The 25,350-nt window shown below is 42.5% G+C and overlaps 1 protein-coding gene across 3 annotated transcripts in view; it reads left to right on the forward strand.

Annotated features, from left to right (window-relative positions):
- Positions 1 to 25,350, forward strand: part of Spire1 (spire type actin nucleation factor 1) — a 175,713-nt gene that overhangs the window by 35,154 nt on the left and 115,209 nt on the right. Inside the window, exon 1 of one of the 3 annotated variants that reach the window (XM_048363615.1) lies at positions 3,716 to 3,735. The exons of the other annotated variants lie outside the window; for them this stretch is intronic. Within the exon in view, the coding sequence (XP_048219572.1) occupies positions 3,727 to 3,735 (9 nt within the window). The 5' untranslated portion in view covers positions 3,716 to 3,726. Of the gene's footprint in view, positions 1 to 3,715; positions 3,736 to 25,350 lie in introns of those variants that run through there. 3 annotated transcript variants of the gene reach the window in all.

Here is a 25,350-nt window from a genome sequence, read left to right on the forward strand (position 1 = left end):
TTCTTTCTGTTTCTGTCTGTGTGTCCTGTACGATTTCTGTTGGGTGGGATTCCCCTCTTAGAATTCGCTTTAGGGCTGGTTTTTTATTCACATACTCCTTTAGATCCTCTTTGCTATGGAAATACCTGGTTTTCCCCTTGAATATGAACTCCAGCTTTGCTGGATATTTTATTCTAGGTTGGCACTTGTTGGCCTGTAGAACTTGGATGGTGTTCTTCCATTCTCTTCGCGCATGGTAGGTTTGTGTGGAGAGGTCTGCTGTTATTCGGATCCTGTTCCCATTATAGTAAATTTCTTTCTTCGCTTTGGCTACATTCAAAATTTGCTCTTTATTCTTGAGATCTGAAGTCTTGAATATTATGTGCCTTGGCGTGGCTTTTCTGGGGTCTGGTCTGTCAGGTGTCCTATAGGCTTCGGTTACCTGGATGGGGTCTCTTGTGAGATTGGGGAAGTTTTCTGCAATAACTTTATTGAAAATATGTTGAAGCCCTCTGCTCTGGTATTTGGCTCCTTCTTCTATTCCAATTATGCACAGATTATATCTCTTGTCTTTGTCCACTAGCTCCTGGATTAGTCTGCCCTGGAGCTTTACCGTTTCTTGGAGTGTGGTAATTTTCTGGTTCTTATCGGCTGCATCATCGTCCAAGAGAGAGATTCTGGCTTCCATCTGGTCAGTTCTTTGTGCTGTGGATTGAAGTGCAGAGTTTATGGATGTCAGAGAGCTATTAATGGTTGTCATATCAGCTCTGATCGTGGAAATTTCTTCCTTTAAAGAGTTGTATTTTAAATCTATTTTTTCATGCATTTCACTTCTCAGGATGTTAAGGTTTTCTTTAACTGAGGTTTTCACTGTATCTATTTTTGCTTCCATTTCTTTCTTGGCTTCCTGGATGTCCTTCGAGACTTCCACTCTAAACTCCTGGAATTGTTTTCTGATTTCGTTTCTGAAGCTTTCCATCATTTCTGCTAACATGGCCTCAGTTGATTTTTTATTCTCCATCTCCTCTTCAGGTGTGCTGCTTTTTGGAGCTGGCGAGTTGGCTTGCCCTTTGATGAACTGTGTTATATTTCTTTGTGATTTGCACATCTGGAGATCTGTGGGTGGCTTCACTGGTTTGGCTTTGTGCTGGTTCCCGCTGTTCCATCAGTGGGAGACTTGTCTGTGTCCTGGCTCTGGGTTTGAGTTTGGCTGTTGAACCTTACTGCCCAATGGGTGAGCGTGACCATCTCGGTTGTTGCCGGGGTGGTCACCCTCCCTGCACTTGGGGGTGGGTAGGTTCTGTGTCTTTCTCTGCGGGATAGTACCCTGCCGCTGTGTTGTACTGACCTAAATGTGCCCCTGGTGAGGGTTTGCTGGTCTCTGATTCAGCTCTTCTTTGTGTTTTTTTTTTGTTTGTTTGTTTTTTCTGCTCTAGCTTTTTGACTAAGGCTAGCCTTCTAGCACTTGGGCCACAGTTTCACTCCTGGTGTCAGAAGAAATCAACAGGCAACAAAGGATGGGTATGCTGGAACTTCTCCACAGGGAAGCAGGATCCTCATGGCTGTAGAGCAGGGAGCCGGGAAAGGAGGAGGCCACGCGGTCTCAGGCCAGAGGGGAGAGCTCGTTCTGGTGACCGGCGCCCAAGCTCATGGCGCACTTGGCGGGACAGAGCCCATTAGAGAGTTTTAAAAGACACAGGAGTGCTGGGGATATGGCCTAGTGGTAAGAGCGCTTGCCTCGTATACTTGAAGCCCTGGGTTCGATTCCCCAGCACCACATATACAGAAAATGGCCAGAAGTGGCACTGTGACTCAAGTGGCAGAGTGCTAGCCTTGAGCAAAAAGAAGCCAGGGACAGTGCTCACACCCTGAGTCCAAGGCCCAGGACTGGCAAAAAAAAAAAAAAAAAGACACAGGAAACCGTCCCATCCTTCTTAACTTTCCGAAAACAATTATTTTTCATAAAAGTGGTATTTATATGTCATTGGGTTAATAAATATATGTTAAATTTCTGTTTTGATTTCTAACTCAGAAAATGTGGATAGGTTATAGCTTACATAAGCAAAAACTTTGTCCTTATTGATGTTTGACAGCTACTGGGTCAGTTGTAGATGGCAGAGGAAAATCTTCCTCAGATCATCTTCCTCAGAACATCTAACCTCAGATCTCATTGTCCTGAATAGCTAGAATTACAAGTGTTAGCCACTGGCGCCTGGTGTTAGGATTTGTAGCATATAAAAACCTTGATGTGGCTGGGAATATGGTCTAGTGGCAAAAGTGTTTGTCTCATATACATGAAGCCCTGGGTTCGTTCGATTCCTCAGCACCACATATACAGAAAAGGCCAGAAGTGGCACTGTGGCTCAAGTGGCAGAGTGCTAGCCTTGAGCAAAAAGAAGCCAGGGGTAGTGCTCAGGCCCTGAGTCCAAGCCCCAGGACTGGCAAAAAACAAAACAAAAAAACAAAAAGAAGTAAAAATCTTGCTATGAATTACTTTTTAGTTACATCACTTAAATAAGTTGGACTTCATGGCTAAGGCATATTGAAATTTTTCTTTCTACTATTTTCCTACATTTGTAGAAACCAAACTAAAGTTGAATTGAGAGAAAGAAAAAACATAGGTAGTCAACTTCTATGAGTGCCTGCACTTCAAGGTCAGCTTGTTTGAATGCACGTGTGTGTTTGTGTGTGTGTGTGTGTGTGTGTGTAATACTGTAGTCTGGCACATGCTAGACAAGTGTTCTACCACTGGGGTACATCCCAGCAAACTGGAAAATGTTCTAATAGCATGATTATGCTAGTATTTTGAGAGCCTGACAGCTTCCATATCATTTTTTTTAAAGAACATGCACTTTTTGGTTTTCTGAGATAGGTTCTCAGCTTCCACTTCTGAATGGTAGGATGACAGGTACGCACCATGTAAACATAATTTTGATAGGCAGTTTTTCCATTTTAAGTTACAATTTACATGCAGTGAAATCCACCCTTTTAGTTATAGTTCTCCCAGTGTTGATAATCACATAACACTGCTAACTGTCCTCATAATAAAACTAAAACATTCCCTGAATTTTCCCTTTATCCTCTCACCTTGGCAAGCATGGCTCGCTGTTGGCCCTACTGTTTGGAGGAGAACAAGCGATGGAGAAGTGTGTGACCCATGTGTCTCTACCCCTAGAAGCGCTCTCAACCCAGATTGGTAACTTTATAAGTTACCTGTGCTTGCACTTGCCAGGCAAGCCAGTAGTTTGGAACCACGTTAGAGGTAGCTTTAGCTTCCATTTAAAAGTGTTTCATACTACCATTACTTAAATAGCTCTGTGTATTATAATTTTTAAGGAAAATTACTAAGTTTTTAAGTTACTAAAACATAACTGATTTAAGTTGTCAAGTATTTTGAGTGGAGACTTTTTTTAAGCTTCCCAATTTCATTACCTTCCTGTCTTATATTAACCACTCTAATTACATAGTCCTCTGAGGCCCTTTTTTCGCTAGCAGGAGAGAAGGCTAAATGAATAACTAGAACAAACTTGCTTCTCCCTTGGTGGGTTAGCTATATTTTAAGTGGAATAGGTTAAAGTATTATGTAAAGTTAAATTAGTTTTTATCTTTAATCTTGATAAGCCGATTCAAGTGAGCTCTTCATAGAGCTGACCTTTATCTGTGCCATAGCAGAAGAAAAATTAACCTTTAATTGAAGAATACTTAGCAAAAAGATTTATGCTTGTGGCTTAAAAATAGAGCTTGCATATGTTGTATGTAAGTACTTATTCTATGTTCCTTCTTGCATCGTGTGTGTGTGTGCGTGCACGCACGTGTGCATGTGTGTGTCGCTACTGGGGCTTGAACTCAGGGCTTAGGTGCTGTCCTTGAGCTTTTTTACTCAAGTCTGATACTCCAGTACTTTAGCCACAATCCCATTTTTGGCTTTTATGTTTTGTTTTTTGGTGGTTAGTTGGAGGCTAGAGTCTCATGGACTTTTTTGCCTGGGTTGGCTTTGAACTGTGATCCTTAGATCTCAGCCTCCTGAATTGCTAAGATTCTAGTCCTGAGCCACTGGCACCCAACTACTACATTCATCTTTTGAAAAGTGCTTCAGAGTTTACTATATGCTAGGCATTGTTAGAGACTTAAAAAAAAAATGTTTGACAGTCCTGGGCTTGAACTCAGGGCCTGAGCACTGTCCCTGGCTTCTTTTTGCTCAAGGCTAGCACTCTAATACTTGAGCCAAAGCACCGCTTCTGTCTTTTTCTATATATGTGGTGCTGAGGATTTGATCCCAGGGCTTCATGTATGCTTGGCAAGCACTCTACCACTAGGCCACACTCCCAGCCCCAGAGACATTACTTTTATTCTCTTCGGAAATACTATTGGTGTTAAATAAAACACCAAAATACTATTTTTAGTGTTTTTGGAGATGAGAGTTGAAAGTATAGAGAAGTTGAGTGATCTGCCCAAATGCCAATAGCCAGTAGGTTGCTGAACCATGAATCTCCCCTTTCCCATGTTGTTCTTTCTGCAGGTTTATGTTTACCTGCATCTCTATATGCTGGTGGTTCATTTCGTGTCCCATTTGGAACAGTGAAATATGGCGCCCCTGTTTGGGCTGCACCTGCTTCTTGCCTTATGTTGCTTCAGTTTACGACCACAGATAGCCAGAAGATAGGCTACTGCCAGATGCAGCTTTGGCAGGACCTGAACACAGCACATGACACTTCAGTCCCAAACATAGATGCATACAGGGTTTATATCATAGGATTTGTAGAGTAGTACGACTCTGAATTACTCAGAATGATCTGTGAATTGTTCTACATGTTGGAATCTCCTGGGAAATGGGTCTAGCTCAGTTTGTTTTGTGAGCAACCCAGAGATCTAGGGAACAAGCCATGAAATGCATTGAAGTTAGTGTCTTGGATTTTCCACTGTTGGGGATAGCTTTTAACCCAAACTGGATAGTATGAAAACCTTTCATGTTTCCTGAGCAGCCTGAAATGATCTGTTCCTTGGAATTAGCTACTTTAATGCAGTGTATAATGTTGAAAAGTGTTCATTTTCTCTTGCTAAATCTGTCCTTTCCTGTTGACTTCACCCTTAGCTCCAGTTGGCTCACAATAAGAATTGGATATACGGGCTGGGAATATGGCCTAGTGGCAAGAATGCTTGTCTCCCATACATGAAGCCCTGGGTTCAATTCCCTAGCACCACATATACAGAAAACAGCCAGAAGTGACGCTGTGGTTCAAATGGCAGAGTGCTAGCCTTGAGCAAAAGGAAGCCAGGGACAGTGCTCAGGCCCTGAGTCCAAGGCCCAGGACTGGCCAAATAAATAAAAATAAAAATAAAATAAAAAAAAGAATTGGATATGCATTGCTTTGTTTAATTTGTCATTAAATTTCAAAATAACTAAGAAATCTAACCCAAAAGAAGAATGTGAATTTTTTAATAAAAATATTTGCATGTACATCTTTACCTGCATGAATGAGGATGTTCTTTATGACTGAAAATAGTATTAGATACCAACTGAATTAAATCTTAGACTAGCTAGCAGAAACAAAAGGTGAATTAGTAGCAAATCTACTCTTAGCGGAAATTCTATCTGATCTTAAACTTCAGGGGTTTATAAATAGAATTGCATGACTCCCAGCTAAGATGTTCACAGGTGGTGTTGTCTAGAAGAATGAGAACAAGCCCACTAACTGCTGGTAGCAGCCACACATTCCCCTTGGTCAGCAGGCTAAGAGGATGGAAACAGTGCTCAATTCGACTTCCTGTCCTTTCAAACAGGATACCTCCTATGCACTGGAATATGTGTATGTAGAGCCATTTGATTGATAGTAACCTACTTGATCGGAAGATTGTCCTCAGAGAAAATGAGGTGAACCTCTTTGTTGCTATGGCTGCTTTTAATTTTTATTTATTTTATTTTTAATTTTTGAGACAAGATTTGCTATTAGCCCAGACTATCCTCTTTTAAACTTATGGTCCTCCTGCCCCAGCCTCCTGCATTCTGGGGTTGTGCACCACCACACCTGGATGTAAGTTGCTACTTGTGAGTATCCAAGTCAGTGGAGGTTGAGAGAGAGGGACGTCACTGTGCTAAGGAGACAGTAGCCCTTTAGATGTCATGTGTTTTCAGACACAGTTGGGCACATTATGAAAGCTCGCACTTTGGAATTCATCCTCTCTTCCCTGACCCAGATAGTATTTACTATTAGAACAGCCTTTCTGGGTTACAGTGATAGATGGATGTTCGTGTCAGAGGTTATGGTTTAGCCTTATAATGCAGAATTTATGCAAGTTTTTTTGAGTAGGCCTTACTGTATTGAAGACATGATAATTATGTATCTATGTAGGGCAAAGAATCTCAGGACAAATGAAAGTGTTTACCTAGGCATAAACATTTTATATCTATTTGTAAAAAAAAAAAAAAGGAAAGTTTATTGTACGTGTAATTTACATGTTTCCCAGTACTTTTACAATGGGTAGAATATTCCTTCCCTCCCTCCCTCCCTCCCTCCCTCCCTTCCTTCTTCCCCCCTCCCTCCCTCCCTCCCTCCCTCCCTCCCTCCCTCCCTCCCTCCCTCCCTCCCTCCCTCTTTCCTTCCTTCCCTTCTTCCTTCCCTCCCTCCCTGCTGCTCCTCCTTCTTTTTCTCTCTCTTTCTCTTTGTCTCTCTGTTTTGTTGTGGTTTGGTTTGTTTGTTTGTAGTAAGGGGGTGGGGCTGGGGTTGTGGCCTAGTGGTAGAGTGCTTGCCTAGCATACACAAAGCCCTGGGTTCGATTCCTCAGCACCACATATATAGAAAAGGCCAGAAGTGGTGCTGTGGCTCAAGTGGCAGAGTGCTAGCCTTGAGCAAAAAGAAGCCAGAGACAGTGTTCAGGCCCTGAGTTCAAGAGCCCAGGACTGGCCAAAAAATAAAAAAAATAGTAGTGGGGTTTGACTTAGGGCTCTTCCCTAGCTAGGCAAGCGCTCTACCTTGGGCCCCATCCCACTTTGCTAACTTAGCTAAGTTTTGGATAAGGTCTCACGTGGTTGCCCAGGGCTAGCCCCTAGCAGTGAGCATTCTACCTATTCCTTCTACATGGCATCAGGAAGCCCATTTTGTTTGTTGAGGTGGAGTAGCTCTAATGTTTTTTGTCCAATGGCCTTAAACTGTGACCCTTGACTCCTGAGTAACCAGGATGGCCTTAACCTGTGATGGCTTTAATCATTTTGCCCAGTAGCCTTAAACTGTGATCCTTGGGACTCTTGAGTAACCAGGATTATAGGTTTGAACCTTACACTTGACTGAGTAGAACATTTTCTTAATGATTTGCCTCCTCAGGGGCCCTATTAATCTGCCTTGATGAGAAGTTAATATATTATTTTTAATAGAACTTCAGGGGGCTAGGCATATAGCCCAGGGGTAGAACCTGCTGTGCAGAGGGCCCTGGGTGTGCCCCCCCCCCCCCCAGGGGACACACCCACAGGACTCTGTATGCTTCAGCATAGGTGACATAGAACTGACATGATTAGCATAGGAAGAGGCCAAGTGTTTATTTCCTTTTTCAAATAACTGTATTTATTCAGAAATGGTAATGTTTTTGTAATTAAAAGCTGAACCATTGAAAGATAAAAGAAGGTAAACATTTCTTCTTGCTGTTTAGACTGCTCTTTTAGACACTTCTCATCTGTAAATAATAGCAGTGGTATGTATTTAGTGCTGTACTTAAGGACATATGCAATTTTGCATAGAAGATAAACTTGGCTTTCAGGAGTTAGCTGGTTGACAGAAATGGTTTGTGCGTGGGGAGTGGACACTTTAGTGATGATAGAAAGAGTGAATGAACAAATTGACAGCACAAGGATGTCTGCGAGGAGAGGAGGTGTAGGGAGAGTGGAAGGAAATGCAGGAAGGTAAAGGGTATGCCAGTCTTACAGTCGTATGAAAGACTGGACACCATTGTGTTTCTCTTCAAGGGAGGAAACATTTCTATCTGAAAATTTCTTCTGTTTTCAAGGGTTGTACTTTTGATATGCTTTCCCTTCTTCCTACTGGCTCATGTCCTCTTGGAGATGGAGAAGGGGGCCTGGTATTCACATTTCATCAGTGTGTACACTATTTAACTCAACTGGAATTACACGTGCACAAGGGCAGCTGAATAAATGGGTTAGGGAACAGTCCAAACGGATCCATGGTTAGCTTGCAGCTCACCTTGGAAGGGGTGGAGAGGAAAGGATGACCTGAGGAGTAGCTGCTGGACAGTCTGGATTGGCAGATTGGGGATCAAGACATGGACACGTCAGTTACCTGAGGTGATTAACAGCACCTGCTGTTGGTGATGCTGCCTGACACCCTCAGTTCGATAAAAGATTTTACTGTATTGACAAATAGCACAAAATACAGTTTAAAGAACAACCCAAGCTGGGCGCTGGTGGCTCATGCCTGTACTCCTAGCTACTCAGGAGGCTGGGATCTGAGGATTGTGGTTCAAAGCCAGCATGGGCAGGAAAGTCCGTGAGACTCTTATCTCCAGGTAACCACCAGAAAACCAGGAGTGGCGCTGTGGCTTAAGTGTAGAGCGCTAGCCTTGAGCTGAAGAGCTCAGAGAGAGCGCCCAAGCCCAGAGTTCATGACCAAAAACAAAAGAAAGAAAAAAAAGAACAACCATCAATCAGTAAGACCTAATTTACTTGGTATCATGATCATTTAATTTTCTTTTCTTTTGTGCCAGTACTGGGGCTTGAACTCAGAGCCTGGGCCTTTTCCCTTAGCTTTTTCATTTAAGGATAGTGCGCTACCACTTGAGCCACAGCTCCACTTCTGGCTTTTTGGTGGTTATTTGGGTAAGTGTCATGGACTTTTGTGCTTGGCTTGGCTTCAAACTATGATTCTGAAATCCCAGCTTATGAATCGCTAGGATTACAGTGTGAGCCACCAGTCCCCGCTCTAGTCATTTCCAAACTAAGGACTTTGCAAACAGCTTTTGTTTCCTTTTTGTGCCAGTCATTGAGCTTGAACTCAGGGTCTGGGTGCTGTCCCTGAGCTTTTTTTGCTCAAGGCAGTACTTTGGGCTATAGCTTCACTTCTGGCTTTTTGGTGGTTAATTGGAGATGAATCTCATATACTTTCCTGCCAGGGTTGGCTTTGAACCGTGATCCTCACATCTCAGCCTCCTGAGTAGCTAGGATTACAGGCATGAGCCACTGGTGCTTACCCTATAGTTTGGCTGTTCACCACAGCTTTCTAGTTCTCAGCCTCCTGAGAAGCTAAGATCACAGGTATAAGCCACTGGTGGCCAGCTTGGCTTCTTTTTCTATCAGCGAGTTATAGTTCTTAATGAATGGAAGCACCAGGTCTTACAAATGTTTTCTTTTGACTTTCTTTTTTAAAAATTGTTATTGTAAGATGATGTACAGAGGGGTTACAGTTATATAAGTCAGGTAATTTCTTTTTGAACCTTGTCACCTCATCACCTTGTTTTTCCCCCAGCTTTTCCCTTTCGACCTCCTTTCACAGAAGTTGTATAGTTCATTCCCAACTTAATGTCTAGTGAGTATCACTGCTGCATTTGTTGGCCCTTTGTCCCACCATTTCTGCGCCCTCTTTTACCCTCCTCCAAACAGATATATACTTACATACAAGACAAAAGATACAGAACTCAAAAACAGCGACAAAAGAGAGAGAGAAAAAAAGCAAAGACTTAAGGAGAGATTTCTCAGAAAAAGAAGCAGTAATAATAGCTAGTAGACACATGAAGAAATGTTTCACATCTCTGGCCATAAAAGAAATGCAAATCAAAACAACATTGAGGGGGCTGGGGATATGGCCTAGTGGCGAGAGAGCTTGCCTCGTATACATGAGGCCCTGGGTTCGATTCCCCAGCACCACATATACAGAAAACGGCCAGAAGTGGCACTGTGGCTCAAGTGGCAGAGTGCTAGCCTTGAGCAATAAGGAAGCCAGGGACAGTGTTCAGGCCCTGAGTCCAAGGCCCAGGACTGGCCAAAAAAAACCCAACAACAACATTGAGATGCCACCTCGCCCCAGTTAGAATTCCGTTTTCAAGAAAAGTAACAATAACAGATGCCGGCAGAGATGTGGTGAAAGAGGAACCTGTTGGTGGGAATGTAAACTTTTTCAGCCACTCTGGAAAGTAGTGTGGAGGTTCCTCAGAAGACCAAACATAGAGTTTCCCTTTCTACTTTCTTGATGGTATCCTTTGAAGCACAAGATTTTTGTTTGTTTACTTATTTGTGTGTGTGTGTGCATGTGCATGTGTGTGCATGCTAGGGATTGAACCCAGACTCATGCATGTGCTACTGAGTAGAATACTACTAGCTCTGAGTTTTTATTTATTTATTTATTTTTATTTTTATTTTTTGGCCAGTCCTGGGCCTTGGACTCAGGGCCTGAGCACCGTCCCTGGCTTCTTCCCGCTCAAGGCTAGCACTCTGCCACTTGAGCCACAGCGCCGCTTCTGGCCGTTTTCCGTATATGTGGTGCTGGGGAATCGAACCTAGGGCTTCGTGTATCCGAGGCAGGCACTCTTGCCACTAGGCTATATCCCCAGCCCCTGAGTTTTTAATTTTGATAAGTCCAATGTAAATTTATTCCTTTATTTCTTATGGTTTTGGTGTCATATTTAAGAACCTATTGCCAAATATAAGGCTGTAAAGATTTCCCTGTGGGTTTTTGTGTATTTGTTTTGAGAGCTTTTTGTTTGTTTTGTTTTGAAAGTTTTATAGTGTGTGCTCCTCTTTTGGGTCTTGTATATGGTGTCAGTGAGGAGTCAGGTTTCATTCCTTTGCATGTGGATATCCAATTGTCTAGGCGCCATTTATTGAAAAAATTTTTCTTATTGAATGATCTTGTTAACATCAATTGTCTGTGTGGCTTTATTTCTAGACTGTTATGTTCTATTGTGCCAATGCCATATTGTCTTGATTACCATTGCTATATCATTTTGAAATTGAGATGCATGAGTTCCTAATTTTGTTTTTCCTTTTTGAGATTGTTTTGGCTTTCTTAGACTTCTTGAATTTCCATATGAATTTTAGAACCAGCTTTTCAATATCTGACAAAGAAATTAGTTGGAATTCTCATAGGGATTTCCTTTGGGAGTCGCTTTGGATAGGCTAATATGAAGTCTTCAAATCCATGGACAAGGATATTCTTCCATTTCTTTAGGTCTGCTTTAATTATTTCAACACTCACAATTTACAAGGTTTTATACTTTCTTTGTTAAATATATTCTTAAGTACTTTCTTTTTGGTATTGCAAGTGTAATTGTTTTCTCAACTTTGTTTGGATTGTCCATTAAAGGTATATAGAAATACAGTTGATTTTGTCTATTGGTCTTGTCCTGCTACTTTGCCGGAATGACCTGTTAATTTTAACAGTTTTTAAAAGTAGGTTGTTAAAAATTTTTTGTCTACAAGTTCATATCATCTGTGTACAGAAATAGCTTAACCTTTTTTTCCCATTTGGATGCTTTTTTTTTCTCCTTTATTGTCATGCTGTATCTTTTAAAGTATTGTGTACAACTTAGAGTCAGAGGGTTGGAAAATGCTTCACAGTGTGGCATGGCTATTTTATTAGAGAATACTTAAATATTTGAATGTTAAATCAGATTTATGAAAGAATATGTAGTTTATATTATAGTGAAAATAAATTTCGTATGTATGTTGAAACAAACTTTTTTAGTTTGTAATTGGATTTGGACTAATTTTCCCCCTTTAGGATCATTTTCTGTTTCAAGCTTGTAGGACATAAAACTAAAATACATAGGTGGCTTCAAACTGGGAGTTGATACTGTGATACTGACTACATTTGGTCTCCCATGTTCTGTTCTTAGGGGTTTCATCTGATATTACTGTTTATCCCCAGAAATGTTTATGACATTGTCTTCTTGTGAGTGTCAATATCTGTGGATAACTAACAAGCAGTTTGCTTTGTAGTTTGGATTGGTTATCTAGCAGAGGAATTCTCATGGATATATTGGAAGATGTTTGAGGAAAGTGGAAGGAATTGTCAAAGACAGGAAGAATTATGAGTAAAGTTACCCATACACACATAAAAGTGCACGTATACACACACACATACCCCACGTCCTTAATTCAGCCATCAGTTCTTGAGCACTTGATATTTATAGATCATATCCTAGGCATGAGAACACAGTTTTATCCCAAAATATTTGACAAGGAGCCAGGTGCCTGTAATTCACACCTGTAATTCTTAGCTATTCAGGAGACTGAAATCTGAGGATCATATTGAAAGCCAGTATGGGCAGGAAAGTCTGTGATCCCCTATCTCCAATTAACCACCCAGAAGCTGGAAGAGGCGCTCTGGCTCAAGCAGTAGAGTGCTAGCCTTGAGTTAAAAAATAAATGAAACAGCTCAATGACAGTGCCCAAGTCCCAGGACTGGCAGGAAAAAAAAATGGCAAGGAGGCAAGCACAATTATAGTCAGGTTAGTTAGAACATGAAGTCAAGGAGAAGATAGAGCACCAGAGTACCAAAGGAGTGCTTCTTGAGCACAAGTTCGCATACATTTAAATCTTTTTCAGTTTTAGATTCTGATTTGGTAAGTCTTGACTAGGGCCAGAATGATAAATTCGGGTGATACAGAATTTGCTGGGTCAAGGACCACAGTAAGTTGCTTATTAATTGTTGTTAGTATATGTTTTGTTTCGCTTTCTTTGTGGGTGAACCCATGGCTTTATAAATACTAAGCACAAACACTACCACTGAACTACCTCTCCAGCCTCTTGGCCTATACTTTGATTAGGTAGGATATATTATATATATATATGTATATATGTATATTGTACATATATGTATTTAGTTGAAATCAGCAAAGAAATGAATGAGAGTAGAAGAAAAAAAGACTAAGGCGTGAGTGAGCCCTGGGTGTCCCAACATTTTGAGAGTGGAGGAGTCGGCAAAGAAGGCCTGAGAAGGAAGAGAGTGGGCCTCGTGAGCATATAAGGGTAGAGAGTAGAGTGTTTAAAGGAGGAAGAAGTGAGTGGCCAACTGTGAGAAGTGTTGTTTGTCAGATTGAGGAAAGGAACCAGTCAATTACAGTTGGCTTTCCCTGTCTACAGCTTCTGCATCTGTAGATTCAATCAGTGGAGATTTAAGATATTTGGGGGTACAATTGTGTCTGTATTGAATATGTACAAACTTTTTGCGGTCACTGTTTCCTAAAAGACTGTTGGCATAGTATTTACCTTGTATTAGGTATTATAAATGATACAAGGGAGACTTAAAGTATACAGTGTATGGAGCACAAATACTACAAATATATGAACACTGTGCCATTTTATATGAAACTTGATCATACAAGGAATTTGGTATCCACTGGGGAGGGAGGTTCTAAACCAATACCCTGATACAGAGGGATGGGTTTGATAATGTGGTGAACATAGTGGTTGCTAGCCTCTTGGTAGCCTTCTGGGTTATGTTGTACTTCAATGCTTGTGATCACATAACCTACACAGTAGCCTATCATGTTATGGTGCCTGGCCATTCACTCCATTTTATCTCATGAGATAGCATTGTATTATTGTCAGTTCCTTTTTAAGAGGTTAATGCCCAGGCTTCTTGTATGGAAGGTGCTCTACCACTGAGCTTCACAATGCATTGTGCAAAAAAGGGTGAGTACAGTAAGGTATTTTGTGTGTGTGTGTGTGTGTGTGTGTGTGTGTGCGAGAGAGAGAGAGAGAGAAAGTGGCTCTGTGGCTCAAGTGGTAGAGCACTAGCCTTGAGCTGAAGAGCTCAGGGACAGCCCCCCAGGCCTAGAGTTCAAGCCCTATGACTGACAAAAAGAGAGAGAGAGAGAGAGAGAGAGAGAGAGAAAGAACATGTTCATGTAATTTTTCTTTCTTTTTGTTGGTCATGGGGTTTGAACTCAGATCCTGGATGCTGTCCCTGAGCTCTTTCGCTCAAGGCTAGCTCTCTACCAATTGATTCACAGCTTAATTTCCCATTTTGATTAATTGGAGATAAGAGTCTCCTGGACTTTTCCTGCCTAGCCTGGCTTTGAACCATGATCCTCAGATCTCAGCGTCCTGAGTACTAGGATTACAGGCATGAGCCACCAGTGACCAGCTCATAATTTTTCTTTTCTTTTTTTTTTAAACAGTCCTGGGGCTTAAACTCAGGCCTGAGCACTGCCCCTGGCTTCTTTTGCTCAAGGCTAGCACTCTGCCACTTGAGCCACAGCGCCACTTCTGGTCATTTTCTGTATATATGGTGCTGGGGAATTGAATCCAGGGCTTCATGTATATAAGGCAAGCACTGTTGCCACTAGGCCATATCCCCAGCCCGACATAATTTCTCTTATTAATAAAAAAATAATTTACTGAGTGCTCATGCCTCATTCCTAGCTACTCAGGAGGCTCAACCCTGGAAGATAACAATTCAAAGCCAGCCTGGGAAGAAACATCTGCAAGACTTCACCTCCAGTTAATCAACAACAATCAGGCCTGAAGCCTGGCTCTAGTGGTAGCATACCAGCTGTGAGCAAGAGAGCCAGTGAGCTTCCTGAGTTTGAACCCCAGTACGGGCACATACAAAAAAGTATTTATATATTGTTAAAATTGTGCTGTTTTATTATTAGTTGTTGTTAAGCTCTGCTTTGCCTAATTTAGCAATTAAACTTTAATCACAGGTATGCATGAATAGGGGCATTGGTGAGGACAAGGAGGCATCAGGCAGGGTGGTTTCAGAATTAAAGACAGAAGGAGCAGCTGGGGCCAGCACTGACCCTGGGGAGACTGGGATTTAGGTTAGAACAAGGTTTGGGGACTATGAGAGAAGACTCAGGACACCTGGAGGGCACAGGAGGAAGGGGTGGGGCCTTGAGGGAGGCCTGCGGGGGCCGCAGCATCTCCACTGGTTATGTCACTGGAGCTACTGGACAACAGTCACGGGGCTTTCACAGCAAAGATGGTGAGGAGGCTGTGTGCTGAGGTGTGGAAGGTGGAGCTCCCTTTCCAATCCTTGCAGATGGATGTTCCAGAAATAGCTCTCAAATCAACTGTCCTGGAACACAGCCAGCTCCTTCCTCCTGGTGGATCAGACAGCTGTTGAAGGAGAGAAAAGACATCAAATCAGCACTGCTTACCAGGGAGGTGAAGAGATAGCCGGAAGACTGAAGGGAGGCTTCATTACTTACATTTGCTGTGCTTGGGCACTGGCCCTTCAAACCACCCCACCCCCTTCCCCGGCAGCACTGGTGAGCTCAGCTGACCAGTTGCAGCCTCTCAGAGGCTTAACTATTTTGTAGAATTCCTGAGTTTTTTTCTTTTTTGCCAGTCCTGGGACTTGAACTCAGGGCTGAGCACTGTTTCTGGCTTCTTTTTGCCCAAGGCTAGCACTCTACCTCTTGAGCCACGGCGCCACTTCTGGCTTTTTCTATATATATGGTGCTGAGGAATTGAACCCAGGGCTTCATGTTTATGAGGCAAGCACTCTTGCCACTAGGCCATATTCCCAGCCCAGAATTCCTGAGTTTTTGACAGTTTGTTTTGTTTTTTTTGGCCATTCCTGGGGCTTGGACTCAGGGCCTGGGCACTGTCCCTGGCTTCTTTTCGCTCAAGGCTAGGACTCTGCCACTTGAACCACGGCGCCACCTCTGGCCTTTTCTATATATGTGGTGCTGAGGAATCGAACCCAGGGCTTCATGTATACAAGGCAAGCACTCTTGCCACTAGGCCATATTCCCTGCCCGTTTTTGACAGTTTGGCTGTTAGTAAGCTTCTATGAGTTCTCTAGCACTCTGTATAGAGTTGACTCTATTCTCTCTGGACTGTTGTTATATGTTTAAGTGCTTTAGAGACGTCTGGCTGATACAAGCCCTAATCCTCAGCTTTGCTTATTTATAGCTCATAGCCCTATGGGACCTCAGTTCCCTTCCCCTTGCCCTTCCCCTTGCCCTTGCCCTTGTCCTTCCCCTTCCCCTTGCCCTTGCCCTTCCCCTTGCCCTTCCCCTTCCCTTCCCTTCTTTTCCTTCTCTTCATTTTTAATTTCTTCTTTCCCTTTCCTTTCCTCTCCCCCTTCCCTTCCCCTTCATCCTCCCTTCTTTTGCCAGTCCTAGGGCTTGAACGCAAGGCCTGGGCACTGTCCCTGATCTTATGCTCTGCCACTTGATCCACGACACCACTTCTGGCTTTTTCTGAGTAATTTATTGGAGATAAGGAGTCTCATGGACTTACTTGCCTTCCCGGGCTGGCTTTGAAACATTATCCTCAGATCTCAGCCTCCTGAGTAGCTAGGACGATAGGTGTGAGCCATCGGCACCTGGCTTCCCCAATCGTCTTTCTAAACTGCAGGTTTGTCTTATCACCTATTTCTCAGGCTGTTATAAGATTAGGTAGAAGAGTCGTTCCTGCAATAGCAAGTAATATTAATTTTATGGTCATCACCTTAGTTTAAAACGTCATCACAAAGGAGCTCACTTATCAGAGGATATACCAGACTCTGCAAAGGCAGGAGGAGTTACTGCAGTGAACTTTGTGGAAGCAATTGTCAGTACATATCACAGATCTATGAGTGTGGGCTGAGTCCAAAGAAAACAAGGAACATATGTGGAAATGCAGCAGGAAGATGCTTGTTTGAAGCACTGTTTAGAAAGGAGGAAAGTTAGTATATAAATGTTTTCAGTGGCAGGCTATGTTATTACAAACAAGTGGATTCGTACAATGGTTTCGTGTCCAGTGCAGTGCAAAATAGGTTATCAAATAGTACATACTGAAGGACCCAGTAGTGTGAAAAGAATGTGCAAAGGATGTGATCTGGAGAACAAATAGTGATTGTCTCAATGGTCAGCAGAGATCATCTCAAAGATAAAGGGGTTTTCTGAAGGGACTTTCAGATTGATTTTATTTTATGCCAGTATTGGGGTTTGAACTCAGTGCTAAGTGCTGTATTATAGCTCTTTTGCTCAAGACTGGCACTCGACTACTTGAGCCACAGTTCCACTTCCACCTTTTTACTGGTTAATTGGAGAAAAGATCCTCACAGACTTTGCTGCCTGTGCTGGCTTTGAATCTCAACCTCCGGTGTAGCTAGGATTATGCTTGTGTGCCATCAGCTCTTGTCTTGCCTGGGATTTGTAATAAACGTTTTTTGCTTTTGCAATAAGAAAATGTGTGTGTGTGTGTGTGTGTGTGTGTGTGTGTGTGTGTGTGTATTGCTGAGATGAAAACCCCTGAAGGAGACATACATTTGACTCTCTTCTTCATCACAGTGACTGTGGAGCAGACTGGTACATTCTTCTGTGTACTGTCAGCCTAGACTGGATGAGGGTGAGGGAGGCAGAGAGCTTCGCTCTCCACCTTACAGGACTGGCAGGAACTCAAGGACTGTGGTTTAGTTGATTTCCATAAAATCGAGTTCTTTAGGGATCGCCACGATGTTCACCTGGGATGAGATGGAATGTAGCTCTAAAGAGAACCATGTAAGATGTGAGGAAACATGAGCAGATGAACTGGTTTCTTTAAAGGTTTTTTGTAAATATTCTTGAATAAGCAAAACTCTTTTTTCAGGGAACAGAACCTTGTGATTGCTACTGGAGCAATTAGGAACCAGGATATTTACCGTTGGGTGTCAGCAGTCTGAGTCACAGTTTAAAAAGTAGGCAGTGAAGCCATCAAGTTAGTGTATTTATCAGGTGACTTCCCAGATCATTGGAATATTTTCTGAAATAAAAAGCAAATTTTCATATCCTAGCAAGATTATCTTTTGTTTGTTTTTTCTTTTTTCTTTTCTTTTTTTTTTTTTTGCCAGTCCTGGGGCTTGGACTTGGCCTGAGCACTGTCCCTGGCTTCTTTTTGCTCAAGACTAGCACTCTACCACTTGAGCCACAGTGCCACTTCTGGCCTTTTCTATATATGTGGTGCTGAGGAAACGAACCCAGGGCTTCATGTATACAAGATGAGCACTTTACCACTAGGCCATATTCCCAGCTCTAAGATTATCTTTTTAGTCAGTTGTTCAGCAGATGTGAGAGTAAGTCAGCTTTTAAATTTTGTATATAGAAATAGCAAAAGGGAACGTTAGTATTGTTAATTGTAAAAATTAGGTAAAAGAAAAATATTTACTCCCTTTAGGAAGTGAGCAGCACTGGAGAGGATTCTGGATTACTGATTGGATATACATCCTTGGCCTTTCCTTTTCTTTTCTATTCTGCACTTTTCCTCTCTTCCTCCTGTCTTTCCTCCCTCTCTCTCCTCTTCCTTTACTCTTGGTCTGTAATTCTTGTATAAAGGGAGCACATACCTTGTGCCAGACACAGTTGTCTATATTAAAGGTGTGTCAATGAACAGAACTGACAAAATGGAGTTCACACCCTAGTGTTTCCTGATAATAGGCAAGTCATTATCTCTAAACATAGCATGATGTTGACTGCTATGAAGAAAAATAAAGAAGGGTCAGAGATGGAGCACAACCTGATAGGGGCTGGACAGTCCACCTCCTTCTGTTGTTCAGTTCTATTTTGGAAGTGATGGCTTCTTATTTATGAAAATACCTGAGCACATATTGGAATGACGTGGGAGAATAAAAATGATGGAGAGAAGGAAGAGCAGGTGCAAAGGCTCTGCAGCCAAGAGTGTATAGGTAGCTCATGAAGACCTAGGGGATGTCCCACACCTGTGATCTCAGTTCTTGAGAGGTGGAGGTTGGAGGTGTAAGTCTGACCCAGTCAAAAATGAAGACCTTACCTGAAAAACACACTAAAAGCTCAAGTAATGGGGGTATAGTTCAAGTAGCAGAGGGCTTGCTTAGCAAACATGAGGCTCTGAGTTCAACTTAAAGTAATGCCAAAAAATATAAGTAAATAAATAACCACCTCAGTGTGTCTGGGGAGAGGTGATAGATGAGGCCAGAGAAGGAGCAGAGAGCAGGGTCATACAAGATCCTGTTAACCATGATAAGTGAATGAGGAAACCTTTGATTGATACACATAGGAATTCAACAGATATTCAAATCTTACCTATTTAATCTTGTCTTACCTAGGAATAATTGAACTAGCAGATAATATGACTGCATTATTCCATATGGTCTTCTCATCTCAGTAGTCACCAATATATGAGATACAGTTTTTCTCTCACTGCTGGCTTGTTTGCTTATTAATTTTGTACTTGACTAGGATTTGCTAGCAAACAAATGAGGTATTAAAGCTTTCCTTTGTTAAAATTCTAGTAAACACCACATTACATAAACTTGTTCATTTGTGTGTATGTACACACACATACATACATACATACATACATATTCAGGGCCTGGGTGCTGACCCTGAACATTTTTACTCAGGCTGGCTCTCTATCACTTGAGCCACAGCTCTCCTTCCAGCCTTGCTTGTTAATTAGAGATAAGAATCTCATGGACTTTTTCTGCTTGGGCTGGCTTTGAGCTGTGATCCTCAGATCTCAGCCTCCTGGGTAGCTAGAATTATAGCGTTAGCCACCAATTCCTGGCAGAATTGACCATCATTTTTAGGTGTGAGGATTGGTGCTGCTCCATGTACTCATGTTGTGAAATAGGAGCTCCAGGACATTTTCATCTATAAAACATCCTCCTGACCTGGTGGTACTAGCAGAAACCATTCTGTCTTCTGTTGCCAGACAGAAGAAAGAATTACTGCTCTAGGTAATTTATATAAGTGACAGCACACAGTATTTGTCCTTGTGAGACTTGTTTTTAGTTTACTTCCTGTATGTCCTCAAGGTTCTATGTTGTGGCATGTATCAGAACTCCCTTCCTTTTTAAGCTTAATCCCATTACATTTTCTGTGTCTATCATGTCCTTCAGTGGGTAGCTGATTGCTTTCACTTCCTCACCACTGTGAGTAATGCGGCTGTGAACTCGGGTGTGCTACCACAAGGGGGTTTTTAGCAGAGTGACAAGGTCTGATCACATTCATGCTCTCACAAGTTCTGTCTGTCTCTTCCTCCCCTCACTATCACGTGAGCGGAGACTCTGTGCTTGATTCTGTTGTGTCTCCAGTGCCCATAGTGCCTGGCGCATGCACTGGACATGCATGTGCTTGAAGAAATAGCTGACAGAACCACACACACAGTGTGGAGAACTCTGGTGGTCATCATGTGATTTACGTTGTGTCACTTCACATAATCCCACAAGTACACTAGAATGTTCCCCACAGTTAGTTGAGTACATTTCAATGCCTGGCACACACAGAAGGCTTCAGTGTTCCTTACTACAAGGTGTAATCTGCACAGAGCTTGGAGCACAGCAGGAAAGACTGCCAGCAGGGTGCACTTCACCTGAAGTCTCATCCACTGCCTCTGATAGACAGGGAGGCTGAGCTTAAGGCCTTTAACCCCTCCATTTTCGTAATTCTGCTCCTGGTCCACAGAGCTGATGGTCATCTTTTGAGCCTGGCTATATCTCAAAGACGCAGTCATTTGGATTGTGTTGCACATGATAGAGTTGTAAGGGCAAAGTGGCTGAGGGAGGGATTCACCCCCCTGGGTAGCCATTGCTTAGAAAAGATTTCTTTTGTTGCAAAAGCCCAAGGGAAGCTTTCAGGAGTGGCAGGTAGGGGCCTGGCTCAGGGTAGAGCAGTTGCTTACCATGTGCAAGTCCCTGGGGGTTTGATTCCCAGCACCACCACCAAAAATAAAAAATAAAAAAATTAAAAAGTGGAAGCAGAATGAAACTAAAAGCCACATCTTTTTTAACCTACAATTTTTTTCCTGACAGAGGAATGGAAAGGACTTACATCACATCTCTAAGGTTACTGTGTGTATCAGGATGTTTGTAGCTCAGCCCTTCTTGGTTCTTGGTGTAATCACCCTAACATTTATGTAATATGGAGTGTCTCAGTGACACCCCTGTAACACTATGGTGATGGTTGCAACATTTTATGCATTTACTAAAAATCATTGAATTGTATAATTCATGTCAGTGGAATGTAAGGTAAGTAAATTGTTTCATAATAAAGCAGTTTTTTAAAAGTTATAGAATATGTCAAGGAATCAGGAGTCATCTGGGAGGCCTTTCTCTTGCCAGATCTGGGAGTATTTGTGAGAATTACAACATGTAAAGATACTGGATTAAATTTGTTATTGTGCAAGATCTATTTAATATAAATGTGTGAATAAGTGAATGGGGGAAAAAGACAGTTCTAGAGAGGGATAATATGCAGCAAGTCATTTTACAATGATCACACTAAGGGCATAGTCAAGAATCATCAGTGATATTAAGATTAGTCAGTGAAAGTTTGAGAACTATGGCATTGACAGTTTCTTGGGCAGTTCTTGTAAATTACCTGTTGATTTCTGTTAGGAAAATAGAGGAGAGTGGAAAAGGAGAGTGGACTTGATGGTCAACAGGCCAGGACTGTTTATGGTCAGTGAAGGCAGACCTTCCCTTGGGTTTGGAGGTTGTTTGAGGGACTGGATTTGGAGCTGGGTTTAAAATAGGTGATGGGCTCTTGGGGGCCAAGGGTGGTATCCTCGGCCAGGCCCAGAGTGGAATGCTCTGCCTGGGGTGGGGGGGACTTTCAGCTAAGCCAAGGTAAGAGTGACCTGCCTGCAGACAAGTACCTGAGCTCACCACCTGGTGCTGTGCCTGACCAGAGAACTAAGGCAGGAATTAATTTTTAAATTTCAAAGGGAAAAAATGATCCACTGGCATTATCTGCCAGAACTGTGTTACGTGACTGAATTAGTCTTCTGCTGTTAATAGAAGCAGCAGTCTTACCACAACTTAAAACAACTCATATTTATTCTCACAGTTTCTGTGAGTCAGGTGTCTGGGCCTCGTTTAGCTGGGTCTTCTTTTCATGCTCTCCTAAGACTGGAATCCAAGTGTCAGCTGAGGCTGGGTCACCTGGAGGCTCAGCAGGGAAAGATCCTCTTCCTGTCCATGTGTTTGCCAACTGTGTGGAGTTCTGTGGTTGGAGGACTGACAGTTTTGTCATTGTTTTGGTCATTAGCTGGAGCTGTGTAGGCTGTCTGTCTCTAGTTTCTTTCTTTCTCTTTCTTTCTTTCTTTCTTTCTTTCTTTCTTTCTTTCTTTCTTTCTCTCTCTCTCTCTCTCTCTTTCTTTCTTTCTTTCTTTCTCTCTCTCTCTCTCTTTCTTTCTTTCTTTCTTTCTTTCTTTCTTTCTTTCTTTCTTTCTTTCTTTCTTTCTTTCTTTTTGCCAGTCCTGGGCCTTGTCCCTGGCTTCTTTTTGCTCAGGGCTAGCACTCTGCCACATGAGCCACAGCGCCACTTCTGGCCGATTTCTATATGTGTGGTGCTGAGGAATCGAACCCAGGGCTTCATGGATACCATGCAAGCACTGTTGCCACTAGGCCATATTCCCAGCCCCTGTCTCTAGTTCTTGCTGTGGGGTTTCACACACACACAGCCAGTTGCTTCTTCCAGCCAGCCCAGGCTCAGGAACGTCCATCAGCCTTGCTGTTGTCTGCTGGCTAGAGACAAATCACAGAATCAGCCCACATGAATAGCTGTTTGTGGGGTGGGGGAGCACCTTGGAGTCTGTCTGCCCTCTTGGACGGGGTTCACAGACCCTCCCATACGCTTGCTGTGCTGGAAGGGCACAGTGCTCCTGTTCCTGTCCACCACCACACACACACACAACTGAGGAACACGAGACAAACCAAGTTTCTGAGGGACCAAAAGCCTGGCCCATGCTTTCCCAAAGGCTCACTGTCCCCAAAGACAAAGCCTAGGACTTGTTGTAGTATCAAGTTCACTAAAAGACATGGTGGTGCTGGATTAGGAAAAAGGTAGAATAAAGAATGGGTTTGGGGAACACCTTATACAATTTTAATATAAACTATGCATTGAGTTATGTGGATACAAACTCAGTTTTCTGATTTGGATAATTGTACTTTGGTCACCCAAGGTATTCCTTATTTTTAGGAAACACAACAGTAAATGGATAAGAAGTGGGAATGATGTGTACAGTTTACTCCCAAATGGTTTGGAGAGAGAGAGAGAGAGAGAGAGAGAGAGAGAGAGAGAGAGAGAGAGAGAAGATAAGAGTAAGATCAGCCCCACGAGGCAAATATCAACTGTTGAGAACATATATAGTGATTCTTAGGCCTGTCTTTCAGCCTTTTCTGTAAGTAAAGTTTTAAAAGACTTAAACTGACTTAAATGACAAGGAAGGAAATGGGCTTCCAAAGTACAAGTCTAAAGGGGCAAGCTTCAGAATTGGCTTCACATAACACTCAGCCATTTTACATGTCCAGACCCCGGTTTTCTGTCCTTCCTACCACAGCCCATGGTTGAGTGCTGGAAAGGGGGCTGCCTGCTCGTTCACTGAGTGAAGAAATACCCTGGCTATTCCCTTTCATTTTGTTTAAGTGGGGTTTTTTTTGGCAAGTTTTCATTCTTGTGTAATTTAAGATTTCATAGAGAGTGTCAAGAATGGTTCAGAAAAGTCACTGAAATAAGTTTTGTGGATAATAGTTAAACTTTTCCTGAATTGGTAATTATTTTAGCTTGATAAAATTTTATGATTTAAAAAACTATATAAACTGGTTTGTGATATAGCGATGTTGGAATAAATACAGCCTTAGAGTAAGTCGTGACAGAAGTATGCCTTTTCTTCTATATGGTCATTAAAATATAATTAGAGCTTTTTATACTCTCTTACCTATGGTTAAAAGACAGTTTAGAATGTAAAAGACTAGTTTTAGATAAAGTATGAGGAATTTGGGGACTATTCTTGAAAGAATAATTGCTTTTGACATAGTTTCAGATGCATTTTAGATCTGATACCATATGATCGTTGTGTTTTTTTTTTTAATTTAAAAACAATTATGTGTGTAAAAAAAAAAGAAGTTAAACCTATACCCACTAAGTTCAAGGACAATATGCTAGGAGTAAGGGATAGAGATACTTGTTTTTCAACATGGATGTCACAACTTTGAATTGTCAGTGACTTGCTACCCTTCAGTTTGGTGAGTCAGGCTCATCTGCTGGGGAGAAATCCCAAGTATGCGAGGCTCTGCTGCCTCTGCCTCTGCCTGCACATGCGCGAGTGTCCCAGTGCGCCGGCCGAGCTGCCTCCAGACCTAGCTCTTCCCCCAGCTGCCTCCGGCGCCCGGTGCCTAGCTCCACGCCAGTGTGGGCCGGGCCGGGCCGGGCAGCACCCACGCTCCCAGCTATGTGCTTGCGTGGGCATCTGTGTCATCGGATTCCTCTTGGTTTCTTCAGTCTGCATGTGTAATTATACCCCAGAAAGGGGAGCAGGGAAGTGAAGCAGTCATTTCAAGTAGCTCTTAATTTTTTTTTGTTTGTTTTTTTTAAATCTAGAGACCGCATCTGCTCTGCTTTCCCTTCGTACAGGAGAAGCCGCATATATAGAGGCTGTTCACATGGGATCCTTTGCAGATTATTCCTGTGCAGGCTTTACTTTTCCTGCCAAACATTCCTTTGAAGCAGTCAAATTATTTAGGGATCCCTGAGATGAAACATCCATTTGGCAAATACTCAAAAAGTACCCCGCACAGAGATCTGGAGTTAAAAGAATCTCTCCCCCTGAGATGTTGGCTTCAGCTTAGCCGTCCTGGCTCCTAGCTGTCTGGGTAACTCTCCTGGTTACAACAGCACAGGTCACACTGTAGCCTCCACACCCTTCCCTGCTCTGTGCAGTCCTGAGCCTCAGTAGCCTTTCCAGTGCTTTCAGGCCCAGAAAGGAGGCACAGCAGACTGGTGGGCTCCTTGTTAACTCTGTGTGTGTGTGTGTGTGTGTGTGTGTGTGTGTGTGTGTGTGTGTGTGTGTGTGAGGAAGGAAGGGAGAGAAGGAGAGAGACTCAAAGTGAATAGAAGTTTGAAATAAGGGACAACAGAAAATGGGTGCCTAGATTATGGAAGAATGACCCGAAGGCCTTTGTTGAGAGGTGTGATTGGCTGAAATGAAAAGAGATGTAGAGCGGAGATCAGGCTTTTGAGAGGTCACTCATTTTTAAAATACAGGAAGAACACACAGGGGGCTAACAGGGCCAAATGGAGCGTTAGGGTCTTATCTACTATGTGGGTTTTTTTTGTTTTGTTTTGTTTTGTTTTTTTGCTTTTATGTCTGTCTTGGGGCTTGAACTTAGGGCCTGGACATTGTCCCTGGACTTTTTGCTTGAAGCTAGTGTTTTACCACTTGAGCCACAGATCTGCACTGTTTTGGAGCTTAATTGGATAAAAGAGTCTCATGGGTGTTATTGCACAGACTGGCTTTGAACCTCGATCCACAGATCTCAGCCTCCTGAGTAGTTAGTACTACAGGTGTGAGCCACCAGAGCCTGGTTTACAATGTTTTCTTATGGAGCATTCATAAATTGTTAGGAAGTTAATTATAAAAGTTCTTATTTGAATATAATCTTAAATATGAAGGTAACTAGATATGAACAGAATAGT

The sequence above is a fragment of the Perognathus longimembris genome, chromosome 15 (assembly GCF_023159225.1).
Source record: "Perognathus longimembris pacificus isolate PPM17 chromosome 15, ASM2315922v1, whole genome shotgun sequence".
Lineage (NCBI taxonomy): Eukaryota > Metazoa > Chordata > Mammalia > Rodentia > Heteromyidae > Perognathus > Perognathus longimembris.